Source organism: Kryptolebias marmoratus, linkage group LG23 (genome assembly GCF_001649575.2).
Source record: "Kryptolebias marmoratus isolate JLee-2015 linkage group LG23, ASM164957v2, whole genome shotgun sequence".
Lineage (NCBI taxonomy): Eukaryota > Metazoa > Chordata > Actinopteri > Cyprinodontiformes > Rivulidae > Kryptolebias > Kryptolebias marmoratus.
The window spans coordinates 11633290-11661113 of NC_051452.1; the positions used below are offsets into that span (position 1 = coordinate 11633290).

General features: G+C 39.7%; 1 protein-coding gene across 1 annotated transcript in view; it reads right to left on the reverse strand.

Moving 5' to 3' along the window:
* The window catches only part of LOC108244131 (NLR family CARD domain-containing protein 3), a 1204881-nt gene that overhangs the window by 7723 nt on the left and 1169334 nt on the right, over positions 1 to 27824 (reverse strand). Inside the window, exons 2-9 of the mRNA XM_037973831.1 lie at positions 16014 to 16149; positions 13625 to 13747; positions 12420 to 12533; positions 9013 to 9088; positions 8623 to 8851; positions 5912 to 7712; positions 5639 to 5812; positions 2655 to 2828 (exon numbers count right to left, since the gene is read on the reverse strand). Of these exons, the coding sequence (XP_037829759.1) occupies positions 2655 to 2828; positions 5639 to 5812; positions 5912 to 7712; positions 8623 to 8851; positions 9013 to 9088; positions 12420 to 12533; positions 13625 to 13747; positions 16014 to 16102 (2780 nt within the window). The 5' untranslated portion in view covers positions 16103 to 16149. The remainder of the gene's footprint in view (positions 1 to 2654; positions 2829 to 5638; positions 5813 to 5911; positions 7713 to 8622; positions 8852 to 9012; positions 9089 to 12419; positions 12534 to 13624; positions 13748 to 16013; positions 16150 to 27824) is intronic.

Genomic DNA, 27824 nt, shown 5'->3' on the forward strand with positions numbered 1-27824 from the left:
TGTTTCTATTTATGTTAGTTTTAGTTTGTTCTTTATTTTGTTTTTGCTGCCACGTCAGCTTTTGTTTTGTGTTTCGTTCTTTAATAAATTATTGTTTGTTAACATGAGTCTGCGCTCTGGGTTCGCTTTCGTCACTCCACATCATGACAGTGTGGAAGCACCAATTATTCTGCAGCATGCCGGAAGCCCCACCCACTTCCCCAAGCACTGACAGCTGTCAATCTCACAGCAGAGAGGAGACCCGCTCCACTCTGTGTCCACAGTGGCGCAAATCCAGTAGTGTTTTCTGTATTTACCAGCTGTCTGCGCATGTGTAAATGATGTGATCGATAACAGAGACATGTCACTGATCAGGCGCCCCTCCGCTCCTTCACCTCCCCTCCTGTCGCACTCTCCTCGAGCATGCGCGGGAGCGCAACTGTTTTAATTTGAATCGTGTTGTCATCTGATGACAGAGAGCTAAAGATGGAGAGGCAGAAGGATAAAGCTGAAAAAAGCTTTTCAAAGTGGTTGAAAGACAGCAGGAAGTTCTGTCAGGTTTTCATTACACCTGTGTCAAGCGGAGGCCTGGAAATGTTCAAGTTACAACTGTTTACTGATCAGTATTTACAATAGAACACAGCATGACATGAAAAATAAAGGAACTTGGTTGTGTTATTTCGTTGTTCAGACAGTAATCATTTGTTGAACTCGATGGTGAATCATAAAGCAGATAAATTACAAAAGTTGGGAGTTTAAATGTCTCCTCTGGGATATAACTCTACAGAACTGTTGTGAATAATCTGATAAGTCTGATCAGACGAAGTGTCCAATCAGTAACTGATATCCAACAAGGATATCATTTAAAATTAAGATTTCATGTTTTTATATGTGGTTTGACTGCTGTATTTTTTTAAACCTCCTGAACACGAAGTTCATGTTATTCAGCTGAGAGGACGGAGGGAAAGAATCAGGACAGACAGGGGAAGTGTAAGGATCTGGAGTTAGCCCCGCCTTGGGGCGGCTCCTCTAACCCTTGCTTCACAGGTGATCCTGATTCTACTGATGAGACCTGCCAGTACTTAAGCCTCCAGCTGAGACCAGACCTTCGCTGGTGCATCGAACCTCCTGGGTTTCTTGCCACGTTAAGACCTTTACACCTCACGGAAACTTACCTTGGATTACTGGATACTTACCTGGACAGGATTACTGGCTTCTCGTCGTCTGGATCACCTGGAACACTTTCTTCACCTCCTCCACGCAGCTGGACACCTCCTGGATCTACCGCTCCCGGACCTGGCCCACTGTATATACTCTGTCACCTGTAAATAAACTCACTTACCTTTAGTTACGTCTCTGTGTCTGGTTTTGGTCTCGCTCCTGGACAAAGTATTCCTGGGTTTATGTTAGGAAGGAGACAGGTTGGTCTAATATTAGCTGGAAGTGTAGGAACAGCCACTTAATAGCAGGTGATTCATATAAAAATATTATTTATATTTAAAAAAGAGCATTAGCAAGATGTGTAATTTATTTAAAGTTATTAAATAATACTTGTTTGACCATGTGACTTAGAGAAGAACACAGACAGGGAATGAAGGAGACAGACATGAGGTCGGTGATCAGCTGCTGTAGAGGAGAGCAGAGCTGACACCAGGTAGGACTAATTCAGCTAGTGAGGCCACAAAAACCTAGATGCCCAGGAGGGTTTGAATTTCTGCTGACCAATACTGTGTCCTTTTGGGAAAATTAGTGGAGGCAGACATGGCAAGTCAATCACCAAAGAGGAGAATGTGGGCAAGAGAGGTGAAGATGATGATGATGATGAGGAGGAACAGAGAGGTGCAGAGGAGAGGGTTGGGGCAAGGTCTTACTCAGAAGATCCATCTGAATGGCCTTTACCGCAGGAAGTGGGGGACTCATTGAAGCAGTACATGGTGGAGAATGACCCACAAAGATGTTCTGATGGGCCATACCCAAGATCAGGTATTATATAAGTCCATGAATAAAAACAAAATTATTCACGTAAACAGGCAAAAAAAAAAGGGTGGGGGGCGGTAAGAGGCCTCGATAATGGATAGGAGTGCTGGCCCAAAAAAGGTTGAGAAACACTGGTGTAGACTATTGCATGACAATGTACTGAAGGATGTGAATAGGGAGTTGGGACTTTTGGTAGCAGAAGCAGTGGGGTAGGGCCAAGAGTTGACTGTTGTCAGAAAAAATATTGAGTTGAGGCTGGGCTGGGGAAGTAAACTGGGCGTGTAAAAAAGAAAAAAAGTTGCAGTAGGGATGGCTGGACTCTGAGAAGGCCAGGTAAGTGATGACACTTGTTGAAAGACTGATTTAGCGTAATTTCCCATTTCTTATCTCCCACAGTCCAGGAGACTGGTTCTTTGTGCCTAAGATGGTTTTCAAACTCCTCTCATATTACTCTGCTACAACTGAGTCTCCAAATTCTTCCTGTAGTTATGCTTGCCCTTGCCTCCTGTTCCTTAGATACCCCAAATAAATGTCATTTTTTTCAGCCTTTATTTCTGTTATAAGCAAAAACAATCTCATGCATAAGTGATTGTCTTTGCAACACCTATAACCACCAAAGAAAAAAAGACAGAGAATGTGTTTTCAACTCTTCTTCAACTGTCGGTTGTTGATTGTGTCTGCAGGAGGTCTCTCCATACCTGAGAGTTTCAAGTCTCCAGTGTGGATTCTTCAGCCCAGCTGACAGAAACTTCAATGATGACTCTCCTGGATGATTGTAGCTCAGGTCCAGCTCTCTAAGATGAGATGGGTTGGAGCTCAAAGCTGAGACCAGAGAAACACAGCCTTCATCTGTGATAAGACAGCCTGACAAGCTGAAAACACAGAAAACACACAGGATCTATACAAGATCAAGTTTTCTGAAAAAAAGGAAAAGGAACAGATTATAAGGACTAAGGCCAATGCGGAAATGGATGCAGGTGACTGATTATTAATGAGGAACAAGTGCAGATCGTTGAAGCAGGCTGACATCGAAAACTACTGAGTGAGGGAGAATGAATAATGGCACAAGTAACACAGAGGGCATAGGGACCAAAACTACACAACATTAGAAATGGAATAGACAAAACACATGGATCACAAGAAATAAAATAGAAACACAAATGAAAACAATAACTAAAGATAACTTAAAAATGAACTAAAAAAACTCAAATTCTAACAAACTTATAGATAAATCTAGTTAGAGCACGGAGATTTGTCTGTGGAAACTAATAAAAATCCTGCAGAAGAGGGTAAATTTAAAGGTGTTAACAGAATAAAAAGAAAAGTGTTTAAGCTTGACACTGATAGAGTCAAGAAGAAATGTAAAAAAATATCAAATCAGCCCTTTTGAATAATTGACAGCTTAATGTGGTACAGCAGGATTGAGTACCAATTATCCTATGGACAATGTTGTCTGGGTTGTCAGTTCCTGGTAGGGCCTCCCATAGAAAAGACAGAGTGATTCTAAAATGCTGATGAAGGAAGTCCACCAAAATAAATACCTTCTTCCTCTTGTTTGCTGAGAAGCCCCTGGTGATCACGCCTTAGTTCCTGGGGTTTGGCTTGAGACCAAAACCACCCCACAAAAAAATTCCACAGAAAGCTATGTTCATGTGGGTCCACCATTTGTGGAAGAGTAGGCAAGATTGGATTCAGTGTAAGATGTGTAGAAGGTCAGGACAGGGCCTCAGGCATGCTGGTTCCTGGCAACATAAACTGGCTCTAGGTATGTGAGATGTCACCTCACTAGTTGAAAAAAGAGCTAGAGCTTTTGTGTGAGCCTGAGTGATACCAACTAGATATAGTTGGGCTCATCTCCTGGAGAGGGTCTGGACTCTCGCCTACTTCAGAGTTGTCCAGGGGAAGAAGAATCTGGCAGGTGTATGGATATTGACAAGCCCTTGACAGTGGTCCTTGATATTGGAGTCTTCGCCTGTGAATGAGAGGGTCACCTCTTTGTGGCTTTGAGCTGCAAGAGGAAAGGTTCTGATTGTTGTTTGTGCTTATGTATCAAACTGCAGCTCAGATTACTCAGCCCTCTTGGAGTCTCTGGATAGTGTTCTTGAAGGGGTGCTATCTAATAATTCCAGTGTACTTCTAGAGGCCTTAAGTGCCTACGTGGGCAATGACATACTCACTTGGAGGGGGATGATTCTGATCTGAACCCGAGCAGTGTTTTGTTATTGGACTTCTGTGTTGTCCATAACCAACACCATGTTCAAGCATAGGATGGTTCTTAGGTGTTCTTGATACCAGGCCACCTTGGGCTGCAGAGCAATGATCAAGTTTGTAATTGTATCATCAGATCTGCAGTCCTATAACTTGGACACTGGCAAAAAGTGAGGGGCAGATCTATCACCTGATCAAAATCCAGTAGTAAATTGGGTTCAATGGCAGGGTAAGTTGCTAAACAAGCCTGGCAAACCCAAATGAATATAAAGAGTTAACTGGGAACCTCGGGTACAGGGCCCTGTCCTTGAGATCTTCAAAATAGTTTTCATTTATTCGGTGGAGATTCAAGACATGAAATCTAAATGAGCCATTTTAAGACTTCCATTGAAGATGTGGCTTTTATAAACTTTGGCTAGAATGTCATTGATGCCTGTTGTAATGGTAACCAGAGGACCAGCTGATGGACATTAGCATTGATGGGAGCTGTCAAGCTGAAGAAGGTGGCCTTTAGGGTCTGTCTGTTCCAAAGAATTCTTAAAACAACTAACAGGTCAGGACTGTGGCTTGTGTGGTTGAGGAAGCAAACACCTTGGTATGGGAGAATTTTAGAAAAGCTGTGGAGAAGGGCTTTCAGTTGGTTCTAAAGAGGTTCTGGCAAACTGTTTGATGGTTCAGAAAAGGAAAGGAGAGGATTCCAAGCTGTGGTTGATTTTGGTGGGGACCTGCTGATCTGTTCTGGGGATAATCTCAGGCCTGATCTGTTCTGGGGATAATCTCAGGCGGTGGAAGGAACACTTGCTTACTTATGAGGAAACAAATTCTGAGGACTCAAAAAAAGGTCAATTGAAGCAGTTCACCAAGGTAGTTCAAAAGTTCATTGGCAGCAGGGCACCAAGAGCAGAGGTGACATTGTGTGGCTCTTATGGTTGACACACCAGAAAAGTGTTGCATGGATGACCAGGTCAGCACTTGTGGAATGGCAGCCAAGAGTGGTGATCACTCAGCCTCATCCAGGGGTAGATCAAAATACAGCCGCTGCTACTCAGTATCAAAATAAGTCAGCTTAAGTGGTTCAGGAATCTGATTAGAATGCCTCCAGGATTCCTCCCTCTGGAGGTTTTCTGGGCTTGTCCTTCTAGGAAGAGACTATGGAGCAAAGACCCAGAACTCAACCTGGATTATATCTCCTTTTCTCTAGGAACACCTTAGGATTCCCCAGAGGGAGCTGGGGAGTGTTGCAAATGAAAGGGATGTCTGAGTTTCTCTCCTGGACATGTTGCCTAGACAAGTGGTCAAAAATGTATGTATGACTACATGGATGGATAAGTTATGATCTTCTTCTTCTTCTTTGTCGTCTTCTTCTTCATCTTTTTCTTTCAGCTGTTCTCTTGTCAGGGATCATCACAGCAAGTCATCCATTGCAAAAAGTGTAATGAAGAAGACAGACTACCCCAGATGCTCTGATTCTCACCTGAGAGTTTCCAAATTGCAGTGTGGATTTTCCAGCCCAGACGATAAAAGCTTTGCTCCTGAATCTTGTAGGTTGTTGTTACTCAGATCCAATTTTTTGAGACTGGAGGACTGGGAGCTGAAAATCGAGGACAGAGCTTCACAACTTCTTTCTGAAAGGTTAGAGTAACTCAGTCTGAAAAGGTAGTGATAAGTAAGAAAAGGCTGTTAATTAATCAGATATTATTAAGTAACTGATACTTAGTGCTTTTAAAGCAATTTTGCATGCACTTACAGAGCTGTGTTGGAGACTTTAACCAATGGCAACAGCCTCAGAAGAACCTCCTCTGAAGCAGAATATTTCTTCAGATCAAACACATCTAGATCTTTTCCTGACAACAGTAAAATGAAGGCCAGAGCAGACCACTGAGCAGGAGACAGTTGATCGGTGGAGAGTTTTCCTGAACTCAGAGACAGTTGGATCTCCTCCACTAAAGAATGATCATTCAGTTCATTCAGACAGTGGAACAGATTGATGCTTTTCTCAGCACATTGATTCTCACTGATCTTTGTCTTGATGTACTTGACTGTTTCTTGGTTGGTCTGTGAGCTACTTCCTGTCTGTGTCAGCAGGCCTTGTAGGAGACTGTGATTGGTTTGCAGTGAAAGACCCAGGAGGAAGCGGACGAACAAATCCAGGTGTCCATTTGGACTTTGCAAGGCCTTATCTACAGCACTCTGATGGAGAGATTTCTCATTTGATTTGCTGAATAATGTAGACAACAGAGAATATGATTGTTTCTTTTCCAGCACATTGACACCAGAGTTGATGAAGGTCAGATGGACATGAAGAGCAGCCAGAAACTCATGAACACTCAGATGGACAAAGCAGAACACCTTGTCCTGGTACAGCCCTCTCTCCTCTCTAAAAATCTGTGTGAACACTCCTGAGTATATTGAGGCTGCTCTGATATCAATGCCACATTTTGTCAGGTCTGATTCATAGAAGATCAGGTTTCCTCTCTGCAGCTGCTCAAAAGCCAGTTTTCCCAGAGACTCAATCATCTTCCTGCTCTCTGGACTCCAGTGTGGATCTGTCTCAGCTCCTCCATCATACTTGACCTTCTTGACTTTGGTCTGAACCACCAGGAAGTGGATGTACATCTCAGTCAGGGTGTTGGGCAGCTCTCCTCCCTCTCTGGTTTTCAACACATCTTCCAGAACTGTAGCAGTGATCCAGCAGAAGACTGGGATGTGGCACATGATGTGGAGGCTTCGTGATGTCTTGATGTGGGAGATGATCCTGCTGGCCTGTTCCTCATCCCTGAATCTCTTCTTGAAGTACTCCTCCTTCTCTGGGTCAGTGAAGCCTCTGACCTCTGTTACTATGCCAACACACTCAGGAGGGATCTGACTAGCTGCTGCAGGTCGTGTGGTTATCCAGAGGCGAGCAGAGGGAAGCAGGTTCCCCTTGATGAGGTTTGTCAGCAGCACATCTACTGAGGTGGATTCTGTAACATCAGTCAGGATGTAATTGTTGTGGAAGTCCAGAGGAAGTCGACACTCATCCAGACCATCAAAGACGAACACAATCTGGAACTCTTCAAATGTGCAAATTCCTACCTCTTTAGTTTCTGTAAAGAAGTGATGAACAAGTTCCACCAAGCTGAGCCTTTTCTTTTTCAGAACATTCAGCTCCCTGAAACTGAATGGAAATATAAATTGGATGTCCTGGTTGATTTTGTCTTCAGCCCAGTCCAGAGTAAACTTCTGTGTTAAGACTGTTTTCCCAATTCCAGCCACTCCCTTTGTCATCACTGTTCTGATTGGTTCATGTCTTCCAGGTGGAGGTTTAAAGATGTCTTCTTGTCTGATTGTTGTTTCTGGTCTGTGTGGTCTCCTGGATGCTGTTTCAATCTGTCTGACCTCATGTTCATCATTAACCTCTCCAGTCCCTCCCTCTGTGATGTAGAGCTCTGTGTAGATCTGATTCAGAAGGGTTGGGTTTCCTCCTTTAGCAATTCCCTCAAACACACACTGGAACTTCTCTTTCAGAGCTGATTTAAGTTTATGCTGACAAACTGCTGTAGAAAGTTCTAAATGAACAAACATTGAAAATTTCAGTTTCAGTTTGTGTTTTCTGTAAGTACACCGACCTCTTTAATTTCCTTTAAAAAAATATTATTTGTAATTTATCTATTAAGACATCAGTCAGTCCCTCCAGAGTTTCGCAGGCATTTTTTGTGATTGTTGCAGGCTAAAAGGCCTGATTTCACGGGGCATTTTCCTAAAAGTTGCGATTTTTTTTTTTTACTAAAATCAATAAAAAACTATAACTTTTAATATATAAACCAAAGATACTTACTAGTTGTGTAAGATAATTACCAACAAACATTGACATTCTCAAAAGGTGCTTTATTTGAGAACTTTGATAGCTTATAAACTGACATTCATGACCATTTCTTCTTTGCAGACACAAAGTGTTTGTCGATTGATGACTTGCATTTATGTTTGATGACGACACTGCAGGACGTGCAAAACAGCTTCCCCCCACTCTCGTGCAGCAGGGTAGGAAACTGGTTTGCGCGGTCCTTTGCTGAAATCTTTGTGGGCAAATATGAAGTATTAGCGCACATTTTCGTTTCGGTCGCTGCTCCTGCATGCTTCCGCATGCTCCCGGCATTCTGATGTTAACAGGATGTGACATCGCATGTCTTCTTCGTGAGTTATTTGGGTTTTTTTTTAGTATTCCACACTACACAAACCCACAAAGAAGAGACTAGACCGCAGAAATGGTGGCGAATCACTTTAGAAGCAATAAACATTGGGTTAAAGTTGCGGGAAAGTTGGGTGTTTTGGACAAAGTTGCAAAAAGTTGCGATTTTGCAGGGTTTTGCTTGATTTAGCGTTAATAGTTGAGATCGCAACATTGCGAAATCCTGGAGGGTCTGATCAGTAAATGCATAATTTATTCAGCAGGCGAATTCCTTAAAAAAAAAATCTTACTGCTCTGCAGACGGTCAGCCAGCTCCTCCTGCTTCATTCTCCTCAAGAAGTGCTGTGTGATCTTTACAAATGCCTCTCTGCTGCTTCTCCTCTGTTCTTCATTCTCATCTTCCGATGACTCTTCATCCCTCCTTTGACTTTTGAAGCATTCTGTGTAATCTGGATTCAGAAGCTTCTGGAACGTTTTTAGCTCATTCTTTATAAAACTGACAATATTGTCCTCCAGCAACTGTAAAATAATAAAATGGAAATCACAATTTAGATTGAGCTCATAGAGCTAAACATTAAATACACGTTGGACAGACTGACTGTTCACTGGTCTACAAAGTATAGCATGGAGATGACTGTGAACAGAACAGATGGAAAAGTACTTGTTGTACATGTACAGACCATAAATATGGAGTCCAGCTTTGGTTGTGGCTCGACAGACGGAGCACTGAGATCCTCTGAGCTCTGTTGATCCATTCTGTGGAGGAATCATAAAGAATCAGCTCACATTATGATTGTTCACTTACAAACACAACCTAAAAATCTGTGTATGGTTCGCTCTTCGTTTTTTTCGTTTCAAAATAAAATTGCAAAAAAAAAACCAAGCATGTGTTTTTTTGTTTTGTCGTTTTTAAAACAGAATTAGAAAAAAGGCAATTGCAAAAATAAAAAAGGGGTACGTTTTGTTTTGTTTTTTAACTGCAATGGTTAAACCAAAGAAAATATTTTGTTTTGTTGTTAATTCAACGGGACCTTATGGCAGAACCGGAAATGAAGACCTGAACTCCCGGCACATAACTTTTTCAGTTACCAGTAGGTGGTACATGCTTGTTTTGTTTTTGCAATTTTATTTTGAAATGAAAAAAACAAAGAACGAACCATACATGGATTCCTAAAGGTCCTAGAAGTGAATGTTCAAAAATATTATCAGAAACTCTAAAATTTCTGAAGAAATTCTGAAGGGTGCCAATTCAGCTACTTCCCAAATTCCCAACATACATCAATTTTCTTCTATAATGCCCATTAGTGTGCTTGAACTTTTATTGTCATAAAGGTAGGTAGGTAAATATGAGTGAATCAGATTACAGAATGTAGAGGTAAAAGTTTTTTGATTCTGCTGATTCTGGTGACAATCAACAGCTCTTATGCAGTTGATTGTATCTTTCAGCCTAGTTTGGTTGAGTCCCAGTAGCGCTCATCATCCAATCATAAATCCTTGCATTCCTGCCAAAGTGCCCAGATAGATAAGGCAACTTAAGAGGATGGACAGGAGGCTGTTCAGGCAGGCAACATAACGTGGAAGGATGGCCAAGAGGCTGGCCACACAGATGAAACCATTCATGAGGTAGAGCTAGCAGGAAAGTTTTGATGACATAAGTGTGGACCCCAGAAGCCCCTAAGAGACTGGAACAAGAACAGGATGAGCCCTGGCCATAAGCCATGTCATTGGCTGAGACCTTGGCAGGGCTGCATTGTTACAGCATTGGCACATTTCAAAGTTTTTTCAGAAATTTTCTAACTGGGCCTGCACAAGCAGTGCAAAGATCTATTTTATCTTTATTGAGGGGACTTTACAGAACCTCTTAAAGAACACTTAAAAACTAGTTTTACATACAACTATGAAACTTGATACATATGTAGAACTTTACAAAACATAAAACAAAGTCACTTGTAGGTATGGCCTAAACCCAACAGGAAGTCCACTATTTTGGATCAACAACACCTTATTTTTCTTATTATTTCAGCTGTTCCCTCTCCATCTCATCTGTCCTCACTCAACTATCTCCATGCCTTCTCTAACTGCATCTATACATGTCCTCTGGTCTTTCTCTTTGTCTTTTTTCTGAGGAATGCATCTTTAACATCCTTCTAGCAATATACTCACTGTCTCTCCTCTGCATGTCCAAACCATCTCAGGTGTCTTTAACTTCATCTCCCAGTCGTTCAACCTATGCTATACCTTTGATGGTCTCATTCCTAATCCTATCCATCCTTGTCACTCCCAAAAAGAACCACAACATCTTCAGCTCTACCACTTCCAGTTCTGTCTCCTGTCTTTTTGTCAGTCCCACTGTCTCCAAACTATACAGCATAGCTATTCTCACAACTGTCTTGTAAACTTTTCCTTTGACCTTTGCTGCCACCCTTTTGTCACAAATCACTCCTGAAACTTTTCTCCATCCACTCCATCCACACACATGTACTCTGTTTTGCTACAGTTGACTTTCATTCCTTGTCTTTCAAGTGCATACCTCCACCTCTCCAAGTTCTCTTCAGCCTGTTCTCTGTTCTCACCACAGTCCATGGTCCACATCATAGTCCACAAGTATTCCTGCCTGACCTCATCTGTTAGTCTGTCCATCACCAGAGCAAATAAGAAGAGGCTCAGAACTCCTCCCTCAGTACTCTGTCATATGTTTTTTTGAAATCCACAAAAACACAATGACGTTCTTTCCTACCATCCCTGTACTTCTGCATCAGCATCCTCAAAGCAAAGATGGCATCTGTGGTGCTCTTTCTTCTTCATCGTCTTCAAAGCTTTACAAACTTCATCCTTACTAACCTTTTTCACCTCCTGGTCCACAGTTTTAATGGCCTCTATTCTTTTTACCCTTTCATTCTCTTCATTCATTAGCTCCTCAAAGTACTCCTTCCATCTTCCCATCAAACTCTCGTCGCTTGTTAGAACATTACCATTTTTATCTTTAACAAGCTTAACCTGCTGCATATCCTTTCCAGCCTGATCACTCTGTCTCATCAGTCAGTACAAGTCCGTCTCTTTCTCCATGGTGTGCAGCTTCTTGTACAACTCATCATACCTTTGAGAAGTGTACAACTCCTCACAGGTGGACATGATGACCAGATTAAGGAGATCCTCAAAGTGCATCTTCCAGCGCTGACAGTATCCCCAGTCTGGTTCAGCAGTTCTCCACCCAAGTGGTTGTTTTGTTACAGGCACAGCCTGGCATGGACTGAAGCCAACCAAAAGACCTTCTCCATGGCCTCTCCAAATTCTGCTCACACATGAGTTTTTGCACCTGTCAGCTGCTTCAGGAGCTTGATGGCCTCCATGGTGTCCACCAGTAGGTCCATTGGTTGCCCCTGTGACTGACACCAATGACCTTCAGTTCCTGGCTCCTGAAAGCCACATCTGCAATCGAAATCCTGAACATGGTCCATTTGAATTTCATGTACCAATCTCCCTTGGGACATGTGAAAAACTCTCCAGGAAGTGTGATCTCAGATAGGGGGCTACCCCAGACGTTTCTTGTTCACCTTCTAGTCCTCACTCACCCACCCTGAGATGTGCAAGATGTTTTGAATAAAAGAATCCAGTGCTTGTTCCCCTGATATGTAAAATAGGCCTGAGTGCCGACAAAGAGTGAGACCCAGTCATTGCTGCTTACAGCTTTGATTATACTTTGTCTGCGTTTTTGAAAGATGTTTGTTTCCAGTTTTTAAGTTTTACTTGTGTTTTATTTTATTGTCATCATAATAAATGGCAAAGTATAAATATCACATAAATGGAAAAGTATAAATATCACTAAACAGGACAATTATAGCTAAGTGAAAACAATCTGTGGGAGTCCCACTCCTATCTATGCAGTGCCACAACTGTAGAACAGTTTTAGAACAATTTTTACAATATATTTTATTAGCCCTAAACTGCTATTTCATGAAAACATCTACCATACAAAAAGAGCTGAAAAAGAGCTGAACTCACATTAAACATATGCTTGAATAAAAAAAAATCCACTGCCATTGCAGACTGACTGACTACATAGTTACAATAATAAGATACAGCTCACCTCTTTGCAGCAAATGGATGGTCTGATTTAAAATTAAAAACTTCTTCTTTAGACCAGTCACTTTTTAATGACACACAGCTGGGTTTAAGCTCAGGTTTAAGTCTCCGATTGGTCCTGACAGGACAAAAAAGTATCTTATTAAAATAAAACCTGTGAACTTCTGCTTGAAAAAAGATACAGAGGTTATTGACCATTTGGTGTGGTCCAATATACATGGAATGAATGTTGTTTAGGCTTTTGGATATTTGTAGATACCCTTTTGATACATTTAGCTCACATTTTACTACATTTAGGTTATAGCTAGCCTTTTTTAAACTTTTAGCATCTAGCTAAAATTTTTGCAAGCCAAAAATATAATAATTTCCTTCAGGGATAAATAAAGTATCCATTTATTCATTCACTTTAGCTTTAAGTTAGCCTTTTGCTACTTTTAGCTAGCATTTTCCTACACTTAGGTTTTAGATAGTCTTTTGCCACTTTTAGCATCTATCTAGCACTTTTGCTACCCTTTTAACAATTTTTTATAATTGCCTTCAGGGATATATAAAGTTTGTTTATTTTTGTTTATTCATTCATTTATTAATTCTTTTGTTATTTTGAGCTTTTAGCTTTTACTACTATTAGCTTTAAGTTAGCTCTTTATTCCTGTTGTTACTTTTAGCTTTTATCTAACCTTTTGCTACTTTATCCTTTACCTAGTAATTTGCTAAATTTAGCTTTTAGCTACCCTTTTGCTACTTTTAGCTTGCATTTTGCTACATTCAGTATTTAACTAGTCTTTTCCTATTAGATGTAAATTACCAACTGTTAAAGGAATAATTGATGTTTAAATGTAGAATGAAACAAACTGTTTGAAAAAGATGGAACATGAATTTAAGCTATTTAAGTTAAGAATGGTCATGTAAGAGAAAAGGGTTGGTTTCATTCTATACCAGATGACAAAAAAGACCCTGCAAGGACTCTAAAGTTGGGTCAATTCTTCGGGATACCAGAAGTTAGAAGAAGAAGATCGCATGATCCATCTAAAATTATCCATTTTTTCTCTGTTCATTTTTCCTGCTATGTTTCTCTAACATCGAACACACATCGTTTCATTTATAATCACTGAAATGTCTGCAAAAAAGAGCTGAGCTCACACACATGTTGAAATAATAAAAGCATAACTAACTCACCTTACACAGCTACAACATTTAGATACAGCTCACCTTTTAGCAGCAGAATATTGGTCTGATTTAAAGTAAGCACCCTCTTCCTTTGAGCAGTCACTTTTAAAGGAAACACTGGGTTCAGATTCATGTTCAGGTTCAGGTTCAGGTCTTTCATGAATCCTGAGATGAAAAATTAAAACACATTCTGTGAAGTTTTGCTTGCTTAAAAAACTTTCAAATACATTACTGTAATGCATTTACAATACAGAAAAAAATAATAATTTAAACGTTACGCTCTAAATGATTGACATCAGAAACAATTTTTCAGATGATTTGACTGAGAGCAATGTATCCTCCTAAAGATTCCCCAGCCTCATTAGAATAGTGAAAATTACTGCTTGTCAGAGAAAGATCTGTTTTTAAGGCTTCTAATAAGACATTTTGTAGTATTCATGTCAATTTCTGTCATGAAAAAGAATTGTCCTTTTCTTGTTGAACATTAACTATGAAACTAATGGGCCTTTGTCAATCAATGATTTTCTGGTTTTAACGTACTGAAGTGGTTGGTTTTAAAAATTATATTGTGATGTGTTGTCAGGTTCATTTACTGATAATGAGTTGCCAAAGTATTCACACCCCTTGGTATTCGTTTTTTTTTTGTTGCATTGCAACCTAGAATTTAAGTAGACTTTTAATTTGATCATATAAGTAATAATTTTAAAGTTACATGAGCGAAAAAATGTTTAGAATAAATGATTTGTACTTGTTTAGCTCTGTATCTAGCCCAAGGACCCCAAAGCGCTTTACTCTACAGCCAGTCATTCACACATTCATCCACACATCCACACACTGATGGTGTGGTAAGCTACATTATAGCCATAGTTGCTCTGGGGCAGACTGACAGAAGTGAGGCTGCCATTACACCGGCACCACTGAACCCTCTGACCACCACCAGTAGACAAGGCAGGTGAAGTGTCTTGTCCAAGAACACAACAGCTGAGACTTAACCCTCCAGTTACAGGACAAACCCCTAACTCCTGAGCCACTGCCACCCTAAGGTTAAAATAATAAAGAGAATAAGGTTAAAAACATCTAAAACTAAAAAGTGGTGTGTGCAAAGTTCCCTAAATACTTTGTTGAGCCACGTTTTGTATCAAGTCTCTTCAAGTCTGTCTCCATGATCTTGGTCCATTGGAATTTTTGTCCGTTCTTCATGGCCATACTGCTGTAGCTCCTTGGATGGGTGCTGCTTCTGTTTAACAAGCTTTAAATCAAACCAAAGATTCTTAGTTGGATTGAAGTCTCGGCTTAGACTGGAACAGTCTGGAACATTTAATTGGTTCTCCTTAAACCAGTGGAGTGTTTTTCAGCAGTGTTGATGGTCGTTGTCCTCCTGGAATGTAAAACTCAATCCCAGTCTCAAATCTCTGGAAACCCCAACAAGTTTTTGTCAAGAGTTTCTCTACTGTACATTTTGATCTATTAATCTGACTGCAAATTTTGACAAGTTTCCTAGTCCCTGATAGTGAAAAACATCCCCACAGCATGCTGCCACCACCATGTTTCACTGTAGGGATGTTGTTCTCAGCATAATGAGAGTGGTTATAATAAGATAATCTTTGGCCTCCTGGGTTTTTTTCTATCTCCTTACCAGATCCATATGTTTTGGTGGACAAGTCTTTCTTAGCAGGTTTGCTGTGATGGCATCATCTTTCCATTTCCTAATAATGGATTTAACTTTAGTTCAGTTTATTTATAGAGGGCCAAGTCACAACAAAATTTGTCTCAGGGAACTGTACAAAAACATTCACACGCATTATAAATACCAATTAGTAAAAGTTACCTATCTAAGGAAGCCAGCAGATTGCACTGAATCTTCACTTCATTACAGTCGCCCATCCTGAGCAGCACAGAGGCAACAGTGGAAAGGAAAAACTTCCTTTTCAATTTAAAATTTTTAGTGTGTTTTAAAACAAGTTGTATCCCCCTTTTAATTTCATTAATCTGGAGTATTTTGTGAAGGTCTTTTAGAATGCCAAAGGGGTAAATTTATTTGCAACCCACAGTGTATACTGTCTGAACAAAAAAGGTAGTCCTACAACAAAATGATTTGATCAAATATAATTTCTTCATAGTAGCCTGATTCTAACTGTAGATAGGTGCATGTTTCTTCCATAAGTCCAAAGGTCAGATGGTGTAAAAATACAGGAAATTAGTTTGAAGTTAATTTGTTTTTACAGATATGGTATGCTGTAACATAGAGCACTAACCAAAAGGCTATTGTCACTCATTGATAACTTGCTGTTTGTAAGAGCACACAGACACAATGCTGAGGTATTCGCTCTGTATAAAGCACCAAAAAGGAACAGAGGATGTCCTTTTTGGGTCAATATAGAGGGAACATTGTGTGAAAGGCACCATGGACAACTAGAGATGGTCATCTCACCTCTGATCTTCTCTCTGGCTCGTATGTTCCCCACAAAGAGTGGTTTTAGAGGGAGAGACTCCCTCCTCTCTGTCCTCACACTGATCCATGCTGCTGAATTCACATCCACATCAGCTCACACACTTTCTACCTTCACCTGCAGAGAAAAAAACTCCTCACAGATCATTCATCTGTGCAGAGGAAGCTGCTATCAGCACTTCTGCTTTACCACTGGACGGAGCCATTAAAGATATGAGGATAGGCAAAACAGTTCCAATCACTGACATACACTGATAATAAAGCAAATCAATCTAAATAGTTATTTTCTTTTTATTACAATATAAAAGAGACGGATACTAAATCAAACATAACATTTAAAAATAGGAAGAAGCAAAATGTACAAAAACTTTGTGCTGAAATAATTGAACAGAAAAGAAACAGGACCATTACTAAAAGTAAAGTTTAAATCTGAAACAAAGCAAACTTACAATTTGTTCAAACACTGAAGAAAATCCTTAATGTGACGTGTAAAAAAAAATTGTACTACTTAGTTAATTTGCTTGTTTGAAGCTTCTGATCTCTGCAATAATGATATAATAGACAAGTTCATATACATGTATGTCCTCATCTACTGCTTCGTCAAAGTCAGTAATAATCCAAGATTGAGACATGGAATATTACATACATCTTCGAAGTAATCAGAACAAGCTGAATCGAAGGCAACTGGACCTCCCTTATTTCTTGAAGCAGTTTCACTTCTCATTTTAGCAGCTCTCTCAATTCAAAACTGAAAGGTTAGAGGGGTTTTTTTTCCGTTTTTTTCTTTTTTGTCTCTGCTCCTGGTGGAAGGCGGATGTGTTTCATTTCATTCTGTCAGAGAGACAGAGAGACTGCTTCTGAGTCCCCCCCCCTCCACTTCACTATTTTAGTTAGTAATTCTTTTGTCGGCTGCTTAGCGGGCTTTTGGTACTATTAGAAAGTTCTGTACTGTTAGTTTTAGCACTGTCATGTTTTAGCTTATTTAGCCTTCCTGTACATTTAGTTTAGTTCCTGTACAACATTTAGTTTAGTTTAGTTTATATTACATCATATTTTAGATATAGTTAGATTGTTAGATTCCTAATTGTCGTGTAGTTCAGCTTTAACTTTATCATGACTTTATTTAGATTATTTTAGCTACTATTTTGACTGTCTTAGCTCATGTTTAGATATGTTTAGTTTCATGATTTTACTTTGGTTATCCTATATTTCATTTAGATTATACATGATTGATGTTTTTACTTCTGTATTTCTATATTTGATTATGATTTAATTTAGATTATTTTAGCTACTATTTTGACTGTCTTAGCTCATGCTTAGATATGTCTGGTTTTGTAATTTGTTCTCACTTCCTGTAATATCAGAACTTCTTCGTGAGAAACGAAGCTGCTCACTAACTATGTAAAGTGTGGCTGAACATGATGTAATGAACCCTCCCTATAAAAGTCTATGTTGCTTTATTTCGGGGCTCATCTCCCGACAGAGTGAGGTCTCCGAACGCTTATTTGCCTTTGGAATAAAATACTTTTTCAAAGACAAAGATCGAACTTTGTCTTGATTTTCTGAAACAGACATCTCACTACTTGTTGATTATTTTTTTGCCACTACATCAGCAAACTGCCAAATCTGCTTTTGTAGAGGTGGTCACATTTGGTGGTTAGTAATTTAAGTTTATTTGATCAACAGAGTGTTTTTGTCAATTTAAAGAAAGCCCAGTTTGGGTATCTGCAGGTTGGAGGTGCTTTCTTTATGTGTCTTTGTTCCTTTTCTTTTTCTTCTGTCTTTGTAGGGACATTCACAGTCCAACAGCATAGAGTTCTGACAATAGTTTGGGTTGCACATTTTTTTACAGGTCGTGCGTTGTTCTTCACATCCTCAAATGTGAACTTAATGGTTTTGTCCGAGTTTATGTGTTTGAAGTCTTCAGCTCAATGAGTTTGAATTTTTTTTTTTATAATTAAAGTTTTTATTTTGTTTTATGAACATTTTATAACAAAAATAACAAACAAGAACAAAACCAGTGAGGTATATAAACATTGGTGATTGTAAGGCCGCATTCACATCCATCACATATTGCCCTGGTTCCCACCCAATTAACTACAGATTGGACACCTAATTAAGTCCCACTTAGCTTGATCAGTCCTGGTCATGCCCAGGTCAGTTCAGAGTTTGGTACCCCTAAATTTAATATGTTAATGTGTGAATGCGAATGCAACCTAGATGTTATTCCAAGTTATCACTGTTGCAATGTAGTAGAAACATAGGCACTAAAACTGTCCCATTCTTCTGTTACAGCCTCAGAATAGTTATTCAGTCTTCCAAGCATTTTCAGTCATTCTCTCTCTCCATGTTTTGAAAGATGGGGTCTGTGGCATCTTCCATAAAGTCAAAATGAGACGGGCACAGGTAACAAATCCAGTGTTTAGTACTCTGAAAGCTGCTTTATGGATACTTGGGACTACACCTCTGTCCCCCAACAGGCACAATCTTGGTAAAATAGGTAGTTTACTCTTCAACCATCCCTCCATGTATTTTATAACACTATCCCATATTGGGGAGATCAGTGGACATTCCCATAAAGTATGCAGCAATGTACCTCTTGCTCTTTGGCATTTCCAGCATAAGTCATCTTTGCTAATACCCATCTTATGCAGTCTTAATTGTGTAAGATAGCGTTTCTCAACGGGGGCGTTGAGAGGATGACGGGGGGCGCTGGCATGAGATTTCAAATAGCTGAGAGCTTTTTTCCTTTTGACTGGTGTACCACAGCCATTAATGTTCCATGTTATAATATTTATACTTAATTTACCCATTATTCTCCAGCAAAAAAGAATTCAGAGCTGGGTCTTGGATTCCACTACTTAACATACATGAGCAAGTTTCAAAATAGAAAATGGACAAATCAAACACTGCTCTAAAAAAGAACATCGCAGTGAAGCTTTCCTGGTGAGAAAGTCGAGTCTTATCTGGTCCGTGTGGGTTCTGGAGACGACCTCTCTGCTGCTCCCGTCGTCTTGATCCTGACCACGCCGCGGTGTCCTTCCATACCCCATCAAATGTCGTATTTCCTCCATTCTCCTACTCGTTAATATCAGCAGATGCTCCCTCGCCATCTCCCGCGGTCTGTCTGCCCGTTGTGGTTTCGCCGTCCCCCTCGTTCTCAATGTGCTCTTGTACAAAACTTTCTGCCTCTTTTGCATCCATAAAGCTGAGCCACTTTCCTCTCCATGTAAACCTGAGTATGGCCGGGTGCGCCAGCGTGTGCTTCACCTGCTGCTGCCATCTTAGTTTCATCACTGTGGAAAACATTTTGCACCGCGCTGAGCGCTCCTTGGTCATGTCCTCAAACAGTGACAGACGACAGCCATCCCATATTATCCCCTTCTTCTTCTTAGCAGCAACCAGGACTTTCTCTCGGGCAGTATATTTGAGAAATCTCACCAGTATTATGCGCGGAGGCTGATTGGGATCTGGGCGAGGAGCTAGGCTTCTGTGGCAGCGCTCAAACGGGCTCTGTTTTCCTGGTCGTCAACTCTCTTATAAAGTTGTTCAGCTGCTTTGGTTAGCTTCACGTTGTTTCTTGCTAGGTTAGCTACCGTGTCCTCCACATCCGAAATGCAGCTCTCTGCTTCAGTTAGCCTTGTTTTAATTGCACTCACGGAGTTCTTGAGTTCTGTTGTGTCCGATTTAATCAGGGTCACATCACTTGCGACTCCATTTAACGTCATTCCCACCTTGGCAATCTCCGCAAATAGACCATTTATGTCCGTTACTTGGCTGTCTTCTTGGCTAGCAGTGTTAGCTGAGTTAGCTCCTCTGGTAGCAACTGGGGGCAGGCGCGTCTGCACACATCGTTTTCTTACACTGGCGGTCGTCATATTTCGGTCAAAATACTCCAGTGTAGTGAGCGTGCACACAAGCTTCCAGTAGGATGTTGGTAGGAGAAGTTTCAAAGTTATTTGTTTAAATAATGTTGACAGGGTTAGGAACTCTTCTACAGCGCAGCCATTCCCTTGCACCTCACCACGTGGCTCCAATGAGTTTGAATTTTGACCTAGTTGTCATCAACGTATCTGAACCAATGTTTTGGTGTTGTTCATTAGTATGAGTTCATTGCTCTGTTTTCTACATTCTCTATGTAGATGTTTGCTAATGGTTGATACTAGAGAGACCCATGGCACATCTGTGTCTGGTAAATCTGTTGTTACTTTAGAATTAGATGGTGTAAATGCAGATATACAGTAGGTGGGTACAGATCTGATCTGTAGTAAAGGTGGACTTGTTGCTTTCAGATTAATCTTTTGTTAAGATTACAACGTCTTGTATGACTGAGACCCTTTACTAGTATAAGAATGGAAGCAATGAAGGTCTTATGAAGGTCCAGGATCTGAGAATAGAAGCAAATATCAAAAAGATCTTGTCAGGTGTGGTGGAGAAGGAGGTGAACTAGTGTGCAGACTCATCTTCATAAAATAAAATAATTTATTGTAAAAAAAAAAAAGAAACAAAAACAAAACGCTGATGAGGCAGCACAATGAAAACTAAATTAAAAAAAAAACTAATTCTAAAGACTGAACAGAGATGGGCAGGAGCAGAAACAGACAGCAGGGGAGATAGACAAACGAACCAGCGAGTAAGTGAAGGAGATGACCAGGTTTTAAAGATAGAGGGTAATTAGGTGAAATGGGCACAGGTGAGTGATAACTAACAAGCAGCAGGTGGAGATGGGTGTGGCAGGAAAACAAGTGACTGACTGAGGAGAGGTGAATAATGACAGGAAACAAAGATACAAGGAACAAGAACTGAACTAAGACGAGGCTAAACATAGGAACCAAAAAACAGAATTAAAGAAACCATAAGCTCAATGCAAAAAAAAACCCTGATCCTGACAGATCTGAACTCTCCCAGGTGAAATTGGATGAAATTTCAAGAAAAGTCTGTGGTATAAGTTGATTAAAAGAACAACAGTTTGCATCTCATATTTCTTTACATTTAAAGGAAACCCAGATCTCTGTTTAGTGGAGAATGGGGTGCAGCTTAAAAAGATACAAAGAAGGTTAAAGGTTACTTGGATTTTTAATACTTTCAATGAACTTTGGAGGAAGAGGTGATTGTGCCAGGAGTTCTGTGACAGGCCTGGAGTAGGTTTGGACCCAGAATGCAGGCGGACACAAAGAGCTCAAAAATAAACTGATTTATTCACAAAACAAAACAAAACAACAACACAATGAACCAGAGATTATATGATGGAAGAGACTGAATCTAAAGTCTGGGCTGAAGAGGAAGTTGAAACAAGTGAGTGATTACAAACCAAGGACAGGTGCAAATGGGAGTAGCAGGCTGACAACGAAAATCACTGAGGGGATGAACTAAGGGAGAATGAATAGCACAGGGAACACAGAGGGCACAGAGAGCAAAACTATACAACATATAATACTAAACACAGGGAATTAACTAAACACAAGGATAACAGAATAATAGGAATGAAAAGCACAGATCCGGACACTCCATGTAAGGTGATAAAATTTAGGAGAAGAAAAGCAGTTGTAAACAAGCCATTTGAAGGACACTTTCTGTGTACTTCTGGGGCTGGTACCAAGACTGGATAAATGGTAAGGGTTGTGTCAGGTAAGGTATCTGGCCTAAACTTGTGCCAAACAAACATGTGGATCCACAACTGCCCTACCAGATTGCTTTACCGGATCAGTCAGGGCCCAGGCAAACAAAAAATAGACTTTAATGCGGATGATCAGCTGTGGTCGCCCCTGACCAGGAAATAGCCAAAAGACAAAGAAGAAGACAAAGAGGAGCAGCTGTAAAAAAAGTGTTTTCAAAAGAAAAGAAATTGCTGTAGCTGGTTTGATGACCTAGAGAAATTGTCTCATGTGTACCAAAGAACATCCAGTCTTGGTACTCAGCCAAGTACAGGACGTGACCAGTAAAGAAAACACAAAGTTAAGGATTTCTTTAAATAAGGAAACAGGTCTTTCGAAAAGAGAACAGAAAGCATACAAAGAGTAAAGGGATTTTGCTTCAAGAATAAAGGAAGTTGGGTGCAAATTTGGATAGAGACAACCCAGTACAGACCTTATCTTTTACAGTTTTAGAAGTGCAAGAAGAAGATATGATTTATAAGATCTGAATGTAAAGTAATCTCCGACGGATAACAGCTGTCCTATTCCGCGCAACAATCGCGGCATCCAGAGCATTTCTTCCACTGCGCCTCTCTTCCTGAAGTCTCAGGAGAATCCCCATAAGTTTAAAAAACAGCAACAACACAGGGCCAACTTTGTCCATAGCGCTTTCGTTGTTTACACAACTTGCGCTAAGTTTCGGTAGCGGTAAAACTTTGGCATGCAAAAAAGCAAGCAATATAGATTCCTTCAAAGAATACTAGTTTAATTTCTCTACATTTTCTTTCCAAGCAGCCAGACTTTCTTGCAATCTTTTAGAATGGTCTTAATCAATAGTTTTTAGCTAATTAGCTATAATTTACTTATAGTGCAGTTTTCTGTTTTTTAAGTAGTGTAGCAAATGCTTCTTAAATATGTATACATGAAGATCTAAAATGGTATGCAATTTCAAGTCTTTATTGTTACAAGTTTTGTTTTTTTTTCATAACCACATACAGTATATGTTGTAATTTTATAGTTATTGTACGTTAAAACATTGTTCATTTAGCAATAAAAAATAATAGAACCCCACCCCCCCAAAAAAACAAACAAACAAATAAACAAAAAACACAAGTTCACATTTAAAACAAACAAAAAAAAAAGATTTCTGCAAAACTGCAGTGGAAATGCTGAGTGCTGGATGACTTCATTAAGAGTTTCTGAAGAAGTTTAAATCTGAGTGGTTATCAATAAAAGAAGCAGAACAGAAACTAATTCAAATGTAAAAATAGCAAAAGGCTGGCTAAAAGTTAAAGGTGTCAAAATGGTAGCAAGAAGCTAAATGTAGTGTAGCATGAAGGGACCCCTTTTATGACCTCTGCTCTGTCACAGTCAACTTCCCAGCAACTGGGAAGTCATGCAACTGGGAAGTTGACCCAGCAACTGCATAAACGGTCATTCTGTTATGACTGAATCCTCGGTATTGTTTGGAGAAGTTGTTTTTCAAGGCTTCACACACTCATGATATCTTATCAGTGGGGACAGTGTTCTTACTCTTTTTCTAATACTCAAAAACCATAATTTATGCAAAGATAAAAATCTGTTCTTCAATTGGGAAATATTTTGAAACGTGTTGAAAATGAATACTAATGATTTAGTTAAAACCAGGGTCTGGAGTTGAAATTCAGCCTGGGGGCTTGGTTTGGAGAGGCCTTTCATCCAATCACACCACTGGTGCAAGTGGAACCATAATTTTAACACAAATACTTTATTTGCAGTATAAAAACTCTATGTTTTTAAAACAATCAAAACTACTATGTATGTGTAGCAGGTATTGGGCCAGTACAATCTACTGACAGTTTATATTTTTGTTGGGGAGAATCAGCATGTCTGTAATTTGTAATTAGACAAGAGTGATTTGGAAACTCATCACTGCTTCTGTCCTTGTTCGTGTATCTGTGAGGACTGGCAGAGCAGAACAAGGGACGCATCAAAATGCCAAAACTGTCTCAGTGGATGCGCTGCCTTCTTGTGGTAGGACTCAGTACAACAACTCAATTAAATGTACTTTCACCCTTTCGTCATAACAAAACAATGTGATCACACCTTTGTGTGTGTCAGATATGTACTCAGTGATACAAATAAAAAATACAAATCATTAATTTTCTCTCAAACATATCCTTCCCTTTCTCCTGACAGATCTGGTGAAATAGTTTGATTCAGAGTGAGTCTTCTGGACACTCAGGTTTGTGATTATAAATGTAGATTTTATTTATTTTATACCATGTACACATTTGTGGACATAAACAAAATGATTGAAATCACTCTAGATCATCAGGTAAGTGAGTGCAAAAGACTGACTCTGGGGGGCACTAGTGAGTGATGGAGGACTAGGCAGTGTTTCCCTAGAGCTCCTGCAAATTTAGAAATATATTTATCACTATCTTGACATTTGGTCAGTTTTACAACAGGTTGTGAGAGAGAACAGTCTGGTCTTTATCTAACAGCACCAGGACAGGATGAAAGCAAATTTGAGGACGCATACCTCCAACAAGAACAAGAAAGCGAAAGAACCAGGCCTAGCCGCCCCTGACTCACCTGAAGGTAGCTATCCGATGGCTAATGCTACCATCCTTGAGGCTATAAACTCTCTTCGCACAGAACTACAAGTCACCAAGTTTGAAATTTGTCAGACAATAAAAATAAAATCAAAGAAGTGTCCACCACTATCAGAGGAGAACTCCTCACCCTCAAGACCGAGACTCAAAATGCCATTCACGTACTGAAAACGTCCAATGACCAACATGGCGCATCCATTGTTGAACTAGAACGAGCGGCTACACAGTCAGCAGACGCGGTAACTGTGCTACAGTCAGAGGTAAAACGTCTACGCACAGAAACGAATCAGTTAACAGAAAAATACATGGATCTTGAAAGAAGGTCCAGACGACAAAATATACGGATTGCAATGTTAAGAGAAGGGGCAGAGAAAGGCGCAGAATTGAACGGATTCGTCTCGCAGCTCCTGAAAGACGTGCTGACTCTGGTTGACTTACCGCTGGGGACCGCGCTCACAGAGCTCTACGAAGGCGCCCAGACAACACAGGCGTTGGTTGTGAGACTCCATTATTACTGCGACATTACAACGATCCTCCGGAAGGCCATGACATGAAGGCCATGGGCAGAAGATCTGCATTTTTCCTGACTTCACCCCCGAGATCGCAAAGCGCAGAGCTGCATTTAATGGACGTGTTTTAGCCCAAATACCTGACATTTCAAAGACTAATCTAATCATTGGAGGGGACCTAAATCTTGTATTAGATCCATACTTGGACCGTTCATCGACACGTAGAGCACCAGCCTCTAATGCCAGTATTTTCACTATCTCCTGCATTCCTATTACATAGGGGCACCAGACAGGGCTGCTCGTTGTCACCCTTACTTTTTGCATTAGCCCTAGAACCACTTGCACAATCAATTCGTGCCAACCCCCTTATACAGGGATATATTACTGGAGGGACTATAAATAAAATTTCCTTAAATGCGGATGACATCCTATTGTTCATAACCAATCTTCAATGTACTATCCCAACTGTCCTAGACACAATCTCTCAGTTTGGCAGGTTTTCAGGTTATAGGATCAACTGGTCTAAGAGCGAACTGATGCCAATTAAGCTCAAAGACTCTTCAATCTTGGAAACTATGCCCTTTAAAATTGCTAGTAATAGGTTCACCTACCTTGGCATAGAGATTACTAGGGATTTTAACTCACTTTATGAAGCTAATTTCTCCCCCCTTATGGTAAAACTACAAAATAACATTCAGTTTTGGAGATCTCTCCCCATTTCCCTGGTGGGAAGAATTAATGCAATAAAAATGGTTTTTCTCCCTCAGATCCTTTATCTGTTTCAAAATATTCCCCTCTTTTTACCTAATACATTTTTTAAGAAACTTGATTCTATAATTATTCCATTTGTATGGGACTATAAAATGCACCGAATTAACAAAGCTCACTTCTGCAAGGCAAAATTAGAGGGCAGACTGGCCCTCCCAAATTTTTCATTTTACTATTACTCTTGTGCTCTTTGCATTAGGACAGTATGGGTAGATCATAATTTTACACAACCCAAGTGGGTTGCAATGGAAAAGGAAGACTGCAGCCCTCATGAAATTGGTGCTCTTATCTTGTCACCAACAAGTATAGATACCACAGCTTCAGTTCCTTCAAAAACACTGTTCTCTTTGGAATCTGCTTCAGCATACAGTATTTGTTCTATTTTTAATCGTTTTAAATTTATGTTACTTTTAGCTACTATTCCGCTACTCTTTGCTTTTAGCAAGCCATTTGCTTTCTTTACCTTTTGCTACTTTTAGTTAACATATTGCTACTTTTAGTTAACATATTGCTACTTTTAGCTTTCAGTTGGCCTTTTGCTATTTTTAGATATCATTTTGTTACTTTTAGCTTCGAAAACCAAGTTCCATCTTCTTCAGCACTCACCATTTTCACAGAAAATCCTATTTCTGTAGTTTGCTTTATTGACAATGAAGGAATTTCTCTGCATCTGTATTTTGGCAATATCTTATTTGCCAAATAGTATTTTTTATAGTTATATTTGTCCTGCCTTTCTCATGAGGAGGAGGTTCTACACCATCAGAGTTCAACAGTAGAAAAGCCCAGAAGAAAATGGAGACAAAACATTAATTTTTATTTCCTTTATTTCAGACACACTCAGTGGAGAGGGTGAACCATAGAGGCTGCTACCACTGTAAATAAATATCTTGCCACCCCTGTTGCCACCTTATTTGTAAACTAATAAAAATAATAATTTTGTACATTTTGTACAATGCTAAAGGCCAATAACATCTGCACAGACCTTGCGTCTCTGTCTTACTCACACACACCCTCTTAAAATTTAAAATAGTTTCATTCACTAATTGGACCGGAAAATATCTCAGAAGCTTATTTGAAATTTACTTGTTCCTTTTTCTAAAAATATTTACCAAATGTGGTAAATTTTAGCCACACATTTAGAAATATGATCCCATATTAAAGTGACATTTTCCATTTAATAGTAAAAAATGCTGTTTCAATGTTAAATTAACTTCATTTAATTGCTTATTATTAAGTGAAATTAATTTACCTGAAATTAATGTTGTGGAACATTTGAATGCCTGCTTCTGAATATTATTTTCCTGTTATCATAAGCAGCAATTTACCTTGCTCCTCACTCAAAAGGAAGTTGAAAAGTTTTGCCCAGAAAGGCAGAGGTGAAAAGTAAGTAAAAAACTCACTTGAGTCCAGGGCATGTTTAATTAATTTTTAATCCTTGTTCACCAGCTGTCAACAAAGACAAAAGTTACTCAGTTGGTTGCCTCACAGTACAGAGACAATGACTGAAGTTTTTCAGATTTTCTGACAGTTTATATAGCATAATGAATACATTTTTCATTTTGACCCCTTGTGAAAATGAATTAAACACCTGTTTTGTACACCTAATTATATACTATGTGTGTCTCAGATGTTTAAGAAAACCACTGACAGAGTTTATATTGAAACTGTAAAAAACAAAAACAACACTTTTATAAGTGTTGGTTTATGTAATTTGTGTCATTTGTATGCGTAGACAGTTTGTTTGGTTTATTTTTTCACAATAAAATTATTTATCAGGTTGAATGGTTCGGACCCAGAGGCAGACAACACAGAGAGTTTAAGAAAACTAAACTTATTTACAAAAGTGAACAAAAACAAAGGCTGAAGGTGAGTGGAAAATTAACAAATAACGATCAAAACTGGCCACGAGGGCAGCTGCAGTAGCATTTCATGGGGTAAAAACAAACGTACCGACCACACCACCGGTTCAGCCTGGAACTGATTGGTTGTTCGAGAATCCTCCCAAACCTCCCTATGGCCAGCCTGCCCCTGATTAATAACTCTAGAAATTGCATTACACTTTGGCATCACAGGAGACAGTCCAGTGATCCTAACAAAACTTCTTTTGAGCAGGAAAAGTTAAGCTCCATCTAAACTAGCGTTTCTCAACGGGGGCGGTACCGCCCCCTGGGGGGCGTTGAGAGGATGACGGGGGGCGCTGGCAGCAATATTTTCAAAAAGGGGGCGTTGATATTCTTTTGGGGGGCGTTTGCTTGAAGGTAAAGTTTACACAAAAGATTCACAACA